The 16,307-nt window shown below is 44.7% G+C and overlaps 2 protein-coding genes across 7 annotated transcripts; one reads left to right on the top strand and one right to left on the bottom strand.

Annotated features, from left to right (window-relative positions):
• Positions 1–1,479: 1,479 nt before the first annotated feature.
• LOC120064076 (phospholipase A1 member A-like) lies at positions 1,480–9,620 on the top strand. 6 transcript variants are annotated; one of them, XM_039014413.1, is made up of 14 exons: positions 1,480–1,611; positions 1,741–1,905; positions 2,048–3,134; positions 3,533–3,605; positions 3,846–4,059; positions 4,229–4,406; positions 4,529–4,637; positions 5,648–5,749; positions 5,978–6,070; positions 6,848–7,033; positions 7,494–7,583; positions 7,768–7,876; positions 8,018–8,173; positions 8,398–9,620. In XM_039014413.1, the coding sequence occupies exons 4-14, from the start codon at positions 3,536–3,538 to the stop codon at positions 8,486–8,488; spliced, it is 1,398 nt and encodes a 465-aa protein (XP_038870341.1). In that variant the 5' UTR covers positions 1,480–1,611; positions 1,741–1,905; positions 2,048–3,134; positions 3,533–3,535; the 3' UTR covers positions 8,489–9,620. The 6 variants fall into 6 exon arrangements, with proteins under 6 accessions (XP_038870341.1, XP_038870339.1, XP_038870342.1 ...); XM_039014411.1 differs by having other exon boundaries at positions 3,843–4,059; XM_039014414.1 differs by having other exon boundaries at positions 2,048–3,142; positions 6,866–7,033.
• Positions 9,548–14,982, bottom strand: LOC120064077 (popeye domain-containing 2-like). The gene is made up of 4 exons (XM_039014416.1): positions 14,101–14,982; positions 12,244–12,352; positions 11,522–12,142; positions 9,548–9,989 (listed from the first exon to the last, which is right to left on the bottom strand). The coding sequence occupies exons 1-3, from the start codon at positions 14,595–14,597 to the stop codon at positions 11,570–11,572; spliced, it is 1,179 nt and encodes a 392-aa protein (XP_038870344.1). The 5' UTR covers positions 14,598–14,982; the 3' UTR covers positions 9,548–9,989; positions 11,522–11,569.
• Positions 14,983–16,307: the final 1,325 nt, after the last annotated feature.

The following is a 16,307-nucleotide window of genomic DNA, read 5'->3' as shown; positions in this document are numbered from 1 at the left end:
CTAGCTTCATAAACATATTTTGGGGAATTATAACATTTATTGGAATAAATGACCAAACTATTAAACTAATTAGCCAGCTATGATTAACTGTAGCTTGCTCGGTACATTAATAACTTTAGGTTGGTTGTGTTTAAGCACCAAGGATGTTGCCTCTCCGATCATCGCTTGGGCAAGGGACATTTAGTAAGGTACACTCGGCGGTGACGATGTAAAAGGCAATTCAAGGGCTGAGGGCTGTCTACTTTGAGTTTGGACTGCAGCCAAGTTATATTAAATGGCTAGCTAGCGTTAGCAACGTTTGGTGGCCAATGAGACTGAAAGCTAGCTAAACAGCTGAGCTAGCAAACGATGTAACAAAAGTATAATTTCATCAACAGGCTCTGTATTTCAGGAATCACAGTAGCAAGTTCTCCTGGTGCACTGTTAAATTATTTAGCCATTTCAATATTTATTTTTTAAAGAAAACTCAGTTTTTGCCATAGTCCTCACTTGCTTTCATGCGATTTAAACGTAAGCTTTTCCGAGGTTTCGGGACTTGACAACAGTTCCTTTCCATTGGAGCGGTGTGATTGTTTGCCCAAAGTTCTGGGGCGGGGCAAACGGTCTAAATATTTATGTAAATAAGGTGTTTCTGTTTCTGTTTTTTATTTTTAATAAAATATAATTTTATCCATTTTAGAATAAGGCTGTAACGTAACAAAATGTGGGAAAAGTCAAGGGGTTTGTACATTTTCCGAAGGCACTGTATATATAAAAACATTTTCCTTAAAGTATTTTTTTAGTACTGTTACTTTCCACACTACAACAATCATGTAATTTTATCTTTGAAACATTTAATTGAAATTCCATTAATTCCTATGGAGGACTGTGCCTACTTGGGAGTGCCAATATGGCCGGACAGTGGCTTCAAAGCCTCTCAATGGCCAATACATACTGTTAACAATCCGGGGTTTATATACATCATTGATATTGTAGCCTCTCATTATAAGACATGTCCAGTGTGTAACCCTGGAATCTTAATATGTTCAAAACCCTACAAAACCAGCTGCAATCACATACATTTGGCAGTTTCTGAGAGGATGAAACCACTTCAACATATGCTACTCAGATATAGAATAAATGACACTGTTAGGGTGAATATACTGCAGATGCTTTATAGACCACATTAATAATCAGTGGCCAAGCCTGTCAAAATAAACCCAGCCACTAAATCTGCAGCGTATTGACTCTACTCTGACCAGAATCAGTTCATCACTGTGTCAATGGGAGAGCAAAGCGAATCGTTAGTCATCTGGCAGACGTCGTCTTGACTTTCAAGTCATTGCAAACTGTTTTCCTTGGCTGGTCTGGGGCCAGCAGCCTTGGTGGCCATCCCTGGCAGATACTGGTTGAATAAAATGTCCCTGCTCTCTCCCTCTCTCGCGTCTGCCTGCCTCTAGAACTTGCCTCACTTCTCGCCCCAGAGTGGCAGAGTTACCGTCACTTCCAGCACATTCCCGCAGGCTAGAAAAAGAGGTTGTCGCAGAGGGGGATAATAGAGTGGGGTGATTGGTTTGGAGTGGGGACCAAGTCCGGAGCATGTCCGACCACAACTCATACAGTCTCTGGAAGGTAAATACTGTACCAGCTCTCCTTTTGTTCTCCGTTCCTACCAGGGTTGGTGTAAATATTGATATTTTAACATTTTTATTTGGTTTGTTTCTTCTCTGATTCGTTTTTTTCTTCTCTGTTTGTTGTTAGAGGTCAGAGGTGACATTGTGGTGAGTGTGTTTGAGGGGGGCATCAGGGACAGTGAGTTGCTGAGGACAGCGTGTAAGGGAGCATCGCAGGTCTACCACACTGCGTCCCTCATAGATGTCATCGAGAAGGTGGACTACAGCAAGATCCACGGAGTCAACGTCAAAGGTATGGTCGAGTTTCACTGAAATATTGGGTTGGGATTGGCAGCAGTCCTGAGTGAAATGTCCAATACTTTCAAATACTTGAACTGCACTTGAAAACTGAATTGACCCTGCTAATATACTCATTAATCTAATTTCTTCCTCAGGAACCCAGGTCCTTCTGTAGACGTACATCCAGGAAAACGTGGCGTCCTTCATCTACACCAGCAGCATTGAGGTGGCCGGCCCCAATGCCAACGGAGACCCCATCATCAGCGTTGATGAGAACACCCCCTACACGTGCTCCATAAAGTTCCCCCTACTGCAGGACCAAAAAGAAAGCTGAGTGGGTCACACTACAAGCCCAGGGCGAGGGGCTCCACCTGCACCCTCAGACCAATGTACATCTACGGAGAGTGCTGACGATTCCTGCTGGACCACATGAGCGACGGGATTCCGAACAGGGACGTATTGTACCGTACCTCCCACCCGGAGGCACAGGTGAACCATGTGTACGTGGGGAACGCAGCACTGGCCCACCTCCAGGCCGCCCGCGCCCGCCCTGCGAGACCCCCAGCGGAGGGGCTCCATCGGAGGGAACTTCTACTACATCTCAGACGACACGCCGCCCATCAGCTATTTTGACTTTAACCGTGTTGTATTGTCGCCGTTGGGCTTCAGGTACCCGCCCATAAACCGGCAGCTCCTCAACATGCTGAACATGCCCTTTAGCTTCACCTATCGGAGGTCTCAGAGGGACATGGGGTACGTCCCCCGGTATAGCTGGGAGGAGGTACGCAAGTGGACCATGGATTGGTTGGCATCCCAGTTACCCAAAGAAGAAAGTGAATAAAGGCTAAATAACTGCCCAAGGCCCTGCCTGTAAGACTGTTCCTATAGCTGACCATCCCCTGGTCCATGCTTATAATCATTATTACAGTGGTCTGTAAATGTGTATGTTAAAGTTGTGTGACAGATTACATTTGCAGGTCCATCTCTATGTTCACATGGACTAGTATAACGGTAGAATTGGTCATCCATTGCTGAAATGTAGCTTATCACCATGTAACACAGTGAGTGTCACCCCCAGATGGCCAGAGTCCAGCATGAAAACAAACAGGCATTGATCATCGGTGAGGTCATGGATCCTCGTCCAGTGCCCCCCCCCCCAACCCCATACAGACTAAGCACTTGACCAAGCACTGGGTCCTAAGCAAAACACCGACCAACGACTGGAGCAGGAGGGGTACATGGGTATGTGGGTATGTTTTCATAAGCCTAGTTTACTGTGCCAGCTGAGCTTTACGAGAAAGCAGGGAAGGAAATTCCTCCAACCCCCCATCTCTGTACTGTAATCAGATGTTGTAACTTAATATTTCAATGGCAGGCATTGTGAAATAACGTATTTTGTTCGACTTAATTCTCTTAAGGAGATTCCTGCCCTGTTTGAGGTTACTGTTGACCAGTAGAGGATTAAATGGCATTTCTAGATCCAAAGTGAACTACAGTACTATTAAATAGTCATTGCATAACTTCAAGCACTGTTGGTAGGGAAAATAGTTTTTCCAAAGCTAAGGATCTGAGGCACAGTTCACCAACCTAAGCGGTAAAGCTACAGAACAGTTTACCATTCGTGACATTCTTCTTTCAAGAGAATGGGCTGGAAACTGAAAACAGCGGAAACTTTTCTCAGTATTTTAGCATTCTACATCACGTCCACAGTAGGTAAGTACCACTCATCTCTATTGCAGAAGCTTCTTCCTAATACATTTTCATGTAATGAATAAACACTATCCTTGCTCTAAGCATATTTATTATAGCATATGCCACTTCACTGTATGTAAATAACTCTGTTGTGAAACATTATTTTTTGTGCAAATGGTGCATCTGTCATTGTTGTTGTTGTTGTTGGTGGTGTTGTTTTCATCAAGGTTCTTTATGGACATTTCTCCTCTGAACCAGCAGGGGAGGATGAGGAGTCCAGATCAGAATGTGCTGACTTCAACAACACGACCTGGCTGGAGTACCGTCAGCCGGGCAGCAAGCTACAGGTGCAATACCTACTCCTGACACGCAAGAATACAGACTGTGCCAGCCTCTTCAGTCAGGAGTCCCTCAGCAACAACGCCTCCTACTTCAACTCCTCCCTACCCACCAAGATCATTGTCCATGGATACAGGTGAGGAGAAGGGGAGGGAGGTCAAAAACTTGACACAGTAATTTCATACTCTCTTTACAGAGGTGAGAGAGATAGAGAGAGAAGTTATGCTGATGGGCACATATAAAGTGCAAGGAGATCTACATATAAAACGTATAAGCTATCTCGCTCCCCCCTTCCCCCCTCCCAGGGCTCTGGGCAGTAAGCCGTCCTGGGTGAAACAGCTGGCCCAGGCTCTGCTGCGGGCGCAGGATGCCAATGTGGTGGTGGTGGACTGGGTCTATGGGGCCTCCTTCGCCTACAACCTGGTGGTGGAGAACTACAAGGAGGTGGCCGTCCAGATATCTGTCCTCATCAACCAGCTCCAGGTCAGGGCCTACTCATTTGTTTATGTTTACATACTAATAAATGCAATCTCAATGTTCACTGACCAACAGCAAATTAATTTAAAAGTAATGAAAATAACGTAGAACTGATGTCTGTCTCACAGAACCATGGATGCAAACTGGAGTCATTTCACTTCATTGGGGTTAGCCTTGGGGCACACGTGTCTGGATTCGTGGGGACCCTGTTCAAGGGGGAGATAGGGAGAATCACAGGTGAGCTCCATCTGTGTCTGACCCAGTAACAGTTGCACAGGGCCCCTACTGTCTGCAGAACAAGGCTCTACAGGGCCAGACAACGACTGGTCACCACAAAGCAGGGCAGTCACTCACCCTTTCATCTCTGCCAATTGGAATGAATGAGGCTTTCAGAGAAAGAGAGAGCACGCTTCAGAAAACAACAACAGCAGACACTGAAAAGCGCTGCTCTGAATTTGTGAACGATGGAGACGTTACCCTTCTGAGGACACACAATGGCACAACAATGCATACAATTGCTGTCTTCACATTATCTCTGGTGTTTTTGTCTGAGTAGAGGCATTCAGCCTTGTGATGTGAAGTAGTCTGAATGTTTAGGTGCAGTAATTCACAGCCGTGTGTGTGTGTGTGTGTGTGTGTGCGTGCGTGCGTGCGTGCGTGCGTGCGTGCGTGCGTGCGTGCGTGCGTGCGTGCGTGCGTGCGTGCCCACAAGAATAGTGAACAAACAACAATTTGACCAACTGGGGACATTTTGTTTGTCCCCATGAGGTCAAATGCTATTTCTAGGGGGATTAGGATTAAGGTTAGAATTGGTGCTAGGGTTAGGGTTAAGAGCTAGGTTTAGGGTTAAGGTTAGGTTTTTGTGTTAAGGTTAGGGTTAGGGTTAGGGGTTAGAGAACATATGATTTTGAATGGGATTGAATTATGTCCCAATAAAGTTAGCTGTACAAGACTGTGTGTGTGTGCCATATGCACCCTCTTTTTGCTGTAAAACTGCCCCATGGCAAAATGAGTAGAATTGCAGGAAATTAACTCTAAAACCGCTAGCAAGAGGAGGACCGCTTAAATGTTTTACTTGCATGGCTCTGTATGAATGTGCGTACGCAGACCTACGAGCCACCGCAGCCCCTCACGATGAGTTCAGATTTTTTGTGAACCCCAACCCCATCAAAGTTTCCCATCTCTGCTGTAGCCTATCACTCACTCATCTCAGTCATTCACTGCTCTGTCTGTATCTCCTCCTGTAGGTCTGGACCCAGCTGGACCCATGTTTAAGGGAGCCGACACGTTTGACCGTCTTGACCCCTCAGATGCACTGTTTGTGGAGGCCATCCACACAGACTCTGACTGTAAGAGAACACACAAACAATGTTATTGCAAAGAGATTTCTGCTATTATCTTTCCACCTCGTTTGCTGGTTATTGGGCTAGCTTGGATGCTAGTGTGTTCTGTTTTGTTGTAGGTCTAGTTCCTCGGAAATTCTGTCATAGTCACTACACAAAGGTTGGCTGCACCCCAACAACACTGCTTACCTGACAATCTCCTGATATCAGCCATTTGTCTATATTTTCTCTCAGACTTCGGTATCTCCATCCCTGTTGGCCATGCTGACTTCTTCCTGAATGGCGGGATGGACCAGGCAGGTTGTGCACGCTCAAGGTTTGAGTCAAGTAAGTGTGTGCTTTTGCCGACAAAATGTTTAATTGGTGTAATATTATTTAAATTGAGGAGCACATCCTACTACAATTGGCAAAGAAGCCTGTGCAGAGGCGTCATACCCATAGGAGGCACAGGGGCACATGTTCCCTCAGATTTCTCCTTTATTTTTTTATTTTTTTGTAATACTACTAGCCCACCTAGCAATTTTATGAAGTTGGATTTAGCTAGACCAGATAGGTTCACAATCTCCCAACCTGATAACTAGCTATCGAGAAGCCATTTCAGGCTATCAATCAAGTTAGAGTAGCTAGCGTGTCTAACTATCTTAGCTGGCATGCCTGCTGGCAAGGTTGGTAGACTTTAGAAAAGCAATAAATAACTAAATGTACTGACTAAGACTCACATTCCTTTCAATCTTTTACCCAGATTTTAGCAGAGATGAAGAGAAGTATATTTAGTTTCTTAAAAAATAAGAACCACCAGTCAGATGGATACAAACACCTCAAGAGGTATGCTTAGATATGCAAAAAAATAGACATATATTTTTTCATATAGAATCAATTATAACAATTATGTCTCTGAATTGCAGGAAAAATCTGTTTCAGGTGTTTGAAAAATGCTATATTATACAACGTCCATGATGCCCCTGGTCATGTGTATGATAGTATGATATGCCTACATAAACTTCAGACATGTCATTGTCAACTAAGCACTAACATTCACTGCTAGCAAGCTGATATATTTGGTGGTAAGCTGATGGCTACCTGAGCCTCTTCGTTTGTTGTCAGTTCTTGTCTACTTTCCAGTGTATGGCTATGTGATCTGTGACCACATGAGGGCGCTCCACGTCTACATAAGCGCACTGAACGGGACCTGCCCACTGACTGGCATCCCTTGTTCCAGCTATGAGGAATTCCTCAAGGGGCGCTGTTTAGGCTGCCAAGGTGTCTTCAATGGCACATGTCCACAAATAGGTAGGGTTATCAACATGACACAATTTCCTGAAAACTTAACCAACCTGTTGTCTGTGAGTACTTTGATCATGGGAATGTAAAACATATAAATAGCCACTTCATACATGTATAGTAGGCTATATGTAAATGATTTTCATCATGTTCATATTTTGATATTTTGAATAGGCCTAATCATATTAAAAGTTCCCAGCACACTTTCCATTTTCACCTTAATCAGGTTTCACTCAATGAGAGATAGGGCTTCTGTCTGACCTAGCTAGTGTCACGTCTGGTCTGGTGTCCACTTACAGTATCACTGTGGCCACTGGCACTGCAGATACAGTTACAGACGTACAGTATACAGACAAAGAGGTTAATGTAGTCTGGAGACCTTTCATCTGTCATAGATGCGATAGGAAGGGCTACTTTACATCTCACTCTCTCTGTCTTTTGTACATCCATGTGTCCTTGTGTGTTTCAGGGTTATTGGAGAACAGCGGTATAACAGCCTCTCCTCTTCCTCAACAAGAGAAGCTTTTCCTCCTGACAACCTCTGCACCTCCTTTCTGTGGTGAGTAGCTGCATCTAGCCTACCTCTCGTGATCTCAGACTGACTGTCCAGCAGAAGATTGTTGAATTTTCATGACACATCACCACTACTTTCACCCCACAGTTGAATGCTTAAATAAAGCAATATTTGAAGTGATGATGCTAAACTTATTTTCCGTCCCCCTCCGCCACCCTCTCCCCCTCAGCCCATCACATCCTGGTGCAGCTGGAGGTATCCCCCCTGGACAAGACTGCTGAGGTGCAGGTGACCCTAAGAACCAGGGGACTTCCTGAAACAGAGCACAGACTCAGGCTGTAGGTATAACAACCTCTAACCTCAAAGTTAGAGACAAAACAAATATTTTGACAGCAGCATGAATCACAGCTGTTCACTTTATGATACGTAAACATGGATTATATTCTCAGTAACAGTCATGCTGTGTGTGTGTATTCCAGAGAGACAGACGGTACAGTTTACAGGAGGGTGATAGCCCACCTGGTGCCACTGTGTGAGATAGACTCCATTCAGCTGAAGAACACTGGAGCACGCTTCTACAGACAGGGAGACATCCACTTTGTGTCTGTCTGTATATCAGAGTTCCCCTCTGTCGGGTATATGTCCTTTCATCTATTTAACACACGCGCGCGCACACACACACACACACACACACACACACACACACACACACACACACACACACACACACACACACACACACACACACACACACACACACACACACAACACAACACAACACAACACAACACACACACACGTCTGTGTGTGCGTACCTGTGCGTGCATATGACACTGTTTCTCGTCTGTTGCTCTTTCAGAGAAGTGGGGTCGTTGTGTGTGAAGAAGATTGACATTAGACGAGGATCTCCGTGGAACCATGATTTTGTGCAGCTGTGTGGGAATGACTGAGAACCCTTATGTCCTGAACACACACAACCTATGCACCAACATGTGTTTCTTTCACTGTGTCAACATCCCAATAGTTCTGAATTGGCATCCTCTCTTCGTCTCCTTTCCTTTGTCATCAATGATGTGGAATGCTTTGATAGGTCTAAGCAGTAAGGAGGAAGCCTATCCTGTCCTTATCATTAGGCATGAAGGAAAGGAAATTAGGAGAGTTTTACTGGGACGCAGCCTGTTTCCAGCTCACACAGAAACACACACACATGCAGCCAATAGCTCCTGTTGGAAATATACATACAAACACACTCACACACTCATATGTTACTGATGGACCACCTACAGCTAGACTATGCTACAATTTTCTTATTGTTACATTTCTTCTGTATTTTCTAATAGCATTAGTATTGCTGTACATAATCATTCCGATGCAGCTGAATGTTACTTTCTTAATAAGAGCTTCTGTTGAAGCAAAACAGTTCTCAGAAGCAGAGGTGAGCAATGTGTTCAAATTGTGATGAGTTTGAATACCTCGTCATGATAAACTTGAAGACTCAATCTTATTCTGACTGAGGATGGAGGAGAGAGGAGACATAGATGAAAAAATGACAGTCAATGCATTTTCACCAAGAACTTTATGGAGAAAGATTGGCCCCATGAAAATACATGTTTATCACATTATGTATATGTAGGCCCACATTTTGGGGGGGAAACAACAAAAACAAAATACTCCTGTTCTATGTTTTCTGACTAAATGTACAATGTGTGAGACATCTCACGTTTACAAGCATGTAGACAAAATGCAGAAGTGTGTGTCTGCCTGTTAAATTTGGAATCATGATTTGAAAATATGTATGTATGAAGAGAAAACCCTTTTAGCATGCTCTCAGTCAAACATTATTCTCTCAGATTATGTCTGCACAAACAAACAAGATTAACATGCCCCTAGCTAGCCAACCCAACCCCGGCTGTTAAAAAATCTAATGCACATGATTAGTTTAATGTGGAATCATAATAGCATAATCCTATCTCCACTTCAAACGGCTTTCCATCCAGATGAATGGGAGATGTGTGGCATAATAAAAAGAGAATACCATTCTTTTCTGTGACATTAACTAATAAATTCAGTTTATAACATAATTATGTTCAGTGTCCAGAGTCTCACTCTCTCCTTTATTGTCATGCACAGATGACATTGCAGGAGTGAGATAATGTTAGGTGAGAGACTGGGATGTGGTGTTGGGTGGGCCTGACTCCACCCAGGACAGTGGTGATAGTTATATCCCAGGTTGTCTTTCCTGCAGTTCCACTGGTCTTCTCAGGAAAATGCTATAGATATGCATAAACATTCTGTGATAGTGTTATAAGCTGCACAGCATGACTGTAATAAAGACAACCTGGAACTGTTTGCACTTTTGGTAAAACTATCACAGCTTAGGGGTGTCAGTGGGAGCCAGAGGAGCTCTTCCTCTCTGGTATCGCATTGGTAGAGTCCCAGCGGTTTCCCCTCCTGTGGAATAAACAGAGAACATCTGTCAAAAAACAAGCATAACTGTTACTACGACAACCTTCCTTATGGCAGGCAAGCAGATCATATTCACCTTGTCCAAGTACAGAGAGTATTTAATTTTCGCCTAAATGATATGTATCACGCATTACAGCTGAACATATAGTATAGTGTAAGGTTGCAACATGATCTCACAACAAACGTTCCCATTGGTCGAATTACACCGGCATAGTCCTCACATTCCTGACAACTGGTTAACAGTGAGAGATGGAGGAACTACTGACCTGTGATGTCACAATGACATTGGAGTGATAGGCTGTTCTCTGAGCCTGGCTGGTCTCTGCTTTCACATGACCCACATCCCTCGCCCTTCTCTCATCCCTTACCCCTGTCAAACCCTCACCCCTCTCATTCCCCTGCTTGCCGTAGCCACTGTCTAACTGACCATAGCCTGCATCTGAAGGTCAGCAGCAGCCTTTACAATGACAGCAGAGCCAGAGCCCTCCACCAAGCACCCAGCAGCTGTCCTGGAATCCAACACCCCTCCTGCCCCCCTCTCCCTCCTCCGCCCGAAGCACGATCTGCCCCCGGTTGGGTCAGGGAGGATTTTGGGATAGGGGGGAAAGGGAGGGGGTAGTGGGTAGGCATGTGGATTAATGGCATGGCACTGGATCTCTGACTGCCAGGATATCCCCAGTTTCCAGCAGGCTCTAATCATTGTCTCTGTCAGAGAAAAACACACAGATGATTGCCAGCCTCCCACCCTGCTGTCTCCACATCCTGGTCCAAACTACAAACCTCCAACATATATACAGATGGTACCCCCATCTGTTTGAACCAACATAAGCTATCAGGGTCACCCTCAGGTAAACTGTTGTGTACAACACTGTCTTTCATCTGGCCAAGCTTTGGAATCCAGACAGAAAGTACAGTCTAACTAACCTAGCTAAACAAACACACTCTCCATACACACTCTACAGTACATCCAGCTACCAAGAGGGCATGCCACATACCGGAAGAGGAGTGGTGGAGAGGCTGTAATATACTGTACATACATATACAGTATAACGTAGAGAATAAGACCAGCAAGAGTTTTGGGGGTAGAGCTCCTGAGGCTTCAGATTTCCATTGAGATGGAGTGGAGGTAAACTTTATAACAACAATCCTCAGAGACTTGAGTGGGTACCCAAGAGGCGAGGTGTCCCAGTTCTGCCAACTCTTTGGTCAATCTAATGTTCTTCCCTTCAGGCTCATTCATTTTGACCAAAAAATGTATTAAGTTTACTAACTCACTCTCTAAACATTCATATCATTTTCAAAAGCGAAGGCGCAAGCAGTGCATAGCCTCTGCATAAGATAGATGGAATATGTGTGAAAACAAACAGAAAATCACTTAAATAATTGCAAAGTTGAAATGAGGTTCTTTAACACAGGGCATTGCCATTTTAACACTGGATTAGTGAGAGTGTGGACACAGCAAGCAAAACACACAAACCCCCCCAGCCCACCCTCTCACTGCACACAGGTGTACTTACATGTAGCTTAAGTAGTGGCCCAGTGTGTTAGCTCCAGCACCCTGCCCTCTACCTCAAATAATCCCTCTCACTCCCATAATCCATTAAGGACCCGGTCATATCAGCGAAGTCCTCCAGGACCAGGCTGGTGGAGTCCTCACCAGAGAGCATCTCCATGTCTGAGGGCCAGGGCTGGCGCTGGGGGTGTGGGCCCTGGGGTTGGCGGGGGCTTGCAGTTGATGGGTTGGGGGACTTTTCTTGGATCTGCAGCCGTGGGGTCGGGGGTGTTGGAGGCTCTGACTTCTGGTAGGCTGGCACCGGGTCCACATCCACCACTGCTGCCTCCTGCTGCTCCACTGGGTCTACCCGGTCCCTTGCACTACCACTGCCGCTACAGACCTCACCCTCGCTGCCCGGGGGTGAGGGGGCCAGGACATGGTAGAGACTGGGCAGGCGGATGTCGAGGCGCACACCACTCTTGGCGAAGAGCTTATCATTGAGTGAGTAGAGCTTGTTGGCAATGTCGCTGCCCAGCATGACGGAGAAGAGGCGGGTGATGTAGCGATCCTTGGACAGCAGCATGTAAAGGCGGCGCCGGCGCCACGAGATGTAGCGGCAGTCCGTCTCCGCCGTCAGGGTCACCTGGTGGTTAGGAATGTCAAAAGTCAGGGGTAAGTGTGAAGGAAAAGGCTAAAGCTTCAGAAATTAATGAATGAATGAATTAACGAGAATCCATCCAGTACCTGAAAGTTCCCCTCTTCATTGGGTCTGAGAGACTCCCACTCAGGAGAGTCCAGGAACTGGAGTGGGAAGATGTAATGGAGGAACTGTCCTTCTAGAGACACACGGATCCTACCAGGGAGAGCAGGAAAGGGCAAGGTTAGTAAGAGAGGAGAGGGGGAAAAGTATGGATAGGTGATAATGAGAGAAGAAAGAGAATACACACATCACTAGGTATGATCCAAAACCTTGAAACAAGTTAACATGAATATCTATGTCCTTAACCTCAACACTCAGGGAAGTAATCCAAGTTAAACATAGACAGAGGAAAACATCTATTCTTGGTTTATAAATCACAGACATTCCAACAGTGCTCTTTCATGTCTGATTAATGTTGATGGTATTCATTTGAATCAATCAACAGATGTCATCTTATGACACCAAATGTTATTTGCATATGATAATAATTAGCTATCCTGAAGTTATAAACTTGACTTGCACTCACATAGCTGTCAGTACCTTTAATGAACCATTCATTTTAGAGGCCGTATAGGAGGAGTTAGTTAACTGTGTTGGTACACAACCTAAGGAGAGCAAAAAATATTTAGAATATCACAACACTTTAGCAGACGCCAGACCTGGGTCAAATACATCATATACTTCCAAATTCTTGAACAGCACTTGATTTAATTTGCCCGGTACAATGGAATCAATGGAATAGTCACACATGAGCTAAATCAAGCACACCTCAAATACTTGAAAATAAAGTTTTTGACATTATGTATTTGACCCAGCTGTCTGCCGCTAAGGGGAGCAAGTACACTACAGTGAGTCAGTGACACAAATACTCTGTGTTTTACAACGTCTGGGGCTCTGACATTTTAACCATACCCTCCCAATCCCAACACACTTGATACACACACTAAACCTGATATTAGCCAAAAAGCAAAGAAGTGATGGAGTCACTGCTGAGGACCAGTGTTGGGGAGTAGTGAATTACATTTAGTTCAACTAGTAATTGCATTACATTTTGCAGGAGCATGGTGGTAGTTGAACTAAATTAAAATCTTGGTAGTGTTTTCAGTAGGTAATACATTTTTTGCCATGTAGTGGTGTAGCTAACTACTGGAATTACACAGTACTTTATTTTAGCTAAAATAAAATGTGGGTGAAGTAGTCAAGAATGTCCGTTCTTTTTCATCATCAGACATGCCTAATTCTCACTTGAAACACTTTGTGCCTAATTTTAACTTTTTGTGTTTAATAGGCTAAATTAGACATTATGTTAACATCTGACTCCAGAGTGATCTGTTCTTGCAATTTGTAGTCTATGACATTTCAGATTTAGATATGATCATTTTTCAGGAAGTAGTTTGGATGTAGTGAACTAGTAACTTCAGTTAAGTAAGATATGTTTTTCTTAAGGGTAGCTTCAGTGTAGCTTATCTTCTTCCAGTGTGAGGTAATAAAACTATATTTTCAGAGTAGCTTCCCCAACACTGCTAAGGACACATGACCTCTTGAAAGTGTTCTGTGTTTAATTATATTGTTGGTAAGTGATATATCTCACTCAGGTTTCCATAAGCTCTAGTCTAAGCCATTGTTTTTTTTGGACAGACAGATCAAGAGATAAAATGCTAAGAGAAGAACATTCACTGGGAACACTAACTCTACTTCTTGACAATTGCAATCTACCTACAGCAATGTAACTAAACTGCAGTTGGCCATGTTCCTCCAGCAACTCAACTAAAACAAGACTCAGGTCTGTTCCAATATCTCCAGTAACATACTACCAAGAACGAATTAAGTAATGTACTATTGATCATGCATTCTAAGTGGTATGATACGGACATTAGAACTGACACCCTCCTCTCGCTCACCTCCCTGACAGCAGAAAGGATAGCTGGTTGATGGGCGTCTTGCCCTCCACTGCATACGTCTCCTCTACTCTTAGGGCCAGCACCTTGTTCTCACAGGCCCCCACAATGTCTTTGAACACCTGTACGGGCACGTCCAGGGGCAGGTAGATGGCTGAGTAGAGGGCCGACAGCTCCTCGTTGGCCAAGCCATCCTGTTGCAGCCTGTATATGAGGTGGCAAATCTGGAACACGCAGGCCACCAGCAGCAGCAGGTTCCAGGTGAACACGTCCACCCCACACATGGTCATCCAGCCCCACAGGGCCAGGCAGGTGAAGGCAGGCGTCATGAAACCAAAGATGAACAGGGAGCCGTAGGCGCTGCTGCCCCCCATGTACCCCAGGAACAAGACGGTGTTGCCCAGGTGGTAGAAGGCTCCCTCTGTGTTGTTGGTCCAGCCATCACATGGTGGATGGCCGTAGAAAACTGTCTCCAACAGGGTGGAGTTGTCTGCACTCATGGTGGAGGGAGGCTGTTATTCCAAACAAAACTGTCTAGTTGTTCAATAAGTTCCAAAAAAACAGTTACACTCAGAATATTCCAAAGTTTACTACGCTACCTGAGGTCAAAGCTGGAAGAAAAAGTTTGTCCTCCACTCAAGCCTCAAGTTGTTGTTGTTGCTTTACCAGTGAGTCTGAAAAGTTGTCACTGTAGTTGGTCTATTTCTTAAAAGTTCAATCAAGGTATTGTCAAAACAGAGAAAACGTTGCAAAAAATAGTATGAATTGTCAAAAGTTGCTCTGTTGCCCTCTTACGTACAGCCGGACTACAGATTTTCTTTGTCCTGCTTCAGTTATTACACCATAAACATGATTGGAATGGATTTCTCCTCACATTGTGCGTCTCTCCCACCCTCTCATCCCTTCTTTTCCCCGTCTATGTTTTGCTGTGTCTGTCTCTTGATTTTCTCTCTATTTCCCTCAGCCATTTGCTTACTCTGGAGAGCTCACAGTTGGCAGCAGAGAGAGAGAGAGAGAGAGAGAGGGAGGGAGAGGGGAGCGAGAGGGAGAGGGGAGAGAGAGGGAGAGGGGAGAGAGAGGGAGAGGGGAGACAGACCCCTAGTAGGATAACCATGTTTGGAATTGAAACCCAAGGAGTAGAAAGCCACAGACAGAAAGCAGACCAACTACTTATCATAACACTGCTGGGGAGAGAGAGAAAAATAGAGAGGGAGGAGCGAGATGATAACAAGTGACAGAGAGAGAGAGAGCGAGAGAGAGAGACCCTTGAATTGAATTGAGAGAGAGAGGCTATAGTCATGCCTCCAGGTAAGTCACACCAATAAAAACTCTCCCTTCTGCCAAAACGGAACCATCTTTTAACAGAATACTTATTTGGCCCCTAAACCTCTGGTTCAATGTGGTGCCAAGAGAGTGGGTCTGCTGGGTGCATATTTAGAAATACTGAAATAGTAGAATTACAGTGTAGGTCGGGTTTCAAAGATTCACCATGCCCCACCAGTCAGACACTGTTCTAAGGGGACTGTGTCACTGGAATAGAGGTCAGGGTGAAGTGAGTGGCTTTGATATCATACCACTTGGGATATATTCAAAGCCACACATGATTCTGGTGTGTGTGTGTGTTGTCTTAGAGATTCACAAAAAATTTGGACTGAAAGTTACATTTGCTTCAAAAGCACAGGTGCTTTGAATCATATAGACTTGTCTAATGACTCTATACAAGGTGTGTAGGCTATGCCCCCACTCACATCTTTCTCGTACTGTACACATACTATCTCCTTTACTAGTGTTTATCAAAGACATCAGTCAAGCAACGGCTGTTCACATGGCAGTCCTGAGTAGCTCCCGCCCTCTGCAGCAGCAGATAAGTTGGAAAGGTCACAGTGTAGGGCTGGTTCCCTGGCATGGCATGAAGTCCATACAAGGCATTGGGCCAGGGAAAGGGTGCCTCAGTGTTCTCAGTGTTCTCTCTGCTAGTATATTACAATGACATTCTTCTGCAGGACACAAAAACAAGATGTATCACAGATACTTGTCCTAAACTACCAAGAAACAAATTGTGCTGGGAAGATTTCTGCAGTTGGTACATTCCAGGTTGTTAACTGCCTAAAATACCTACGTCAATCTATTTGCAGAATTTGGGACACTGGCAACGCTCATTACATTTCCATTAAGCACTTGGCTCCTTTGCAGCGCATAGGCCATTGAAT

This window comes from Salvelinus namaycush, chromosome 19 (genome assembly GCF_016432855.1).
Source record: "Salvelinus namaycush isolate Seneca chromosome 19, SaNama_1.0, whole genome shotgun sequence".
Classification (NCBI taxonomy): domain Eukaryota; kingdom Metazoa; phylum Chordata; class Actinopteri; order Salmoniformes; family Salmonidae; genus Salvelinus; species Salvelinus namaycush.
The sequence above is the reverse complement of the archived record's forward strand: the minus strand, read 5'-3'. Positions and strand labels throughout refer to the sequence as shown.

Excerpts from the sequence above, each read along its gene's own strand:
- LOC120064077 (XM_039014416.1), bottom strand. The coding sequence starts at position 14,597 with ATGAGTGCAGACAACTCCACCCTGTTGGAGACAGTTTTCTACGGCCAT. Across the intron at positions 12,353-14,100 it reads TCCTTTCTGCTGTCAGGGAG|GATCCGTGTGTCTCTAGAAG; the intron begins GTGAGCGAGAGG and ends TCTCCCTGGTAG. Across the intron at positions 12,143-12,243 it reads ATGAAGAGGGGAACTTTCAG|GTGACCCTGACGGCGGAGAC; the intron begins GTACTGGATGGA and ends CCTAACCACCAG.
- LOC120064076 (XM_039014409.1), top strand. Across the intron at positions 5,750-5,977 it reads CATCCACACAGACTCTGACT|ACTTCGGTATCTCCATCCCT; the intron begins GTAAGAGAACAC and ends ATTTTCTCTCAG. Across the intron at positions 7,584-7,767 it reads CTCTGCACCTCCTTTCTGTG|CCCATCACATCCTGGTGCAG; the intron begins GTGAGTAGCTGC and ends TCTCCCCCTCAG.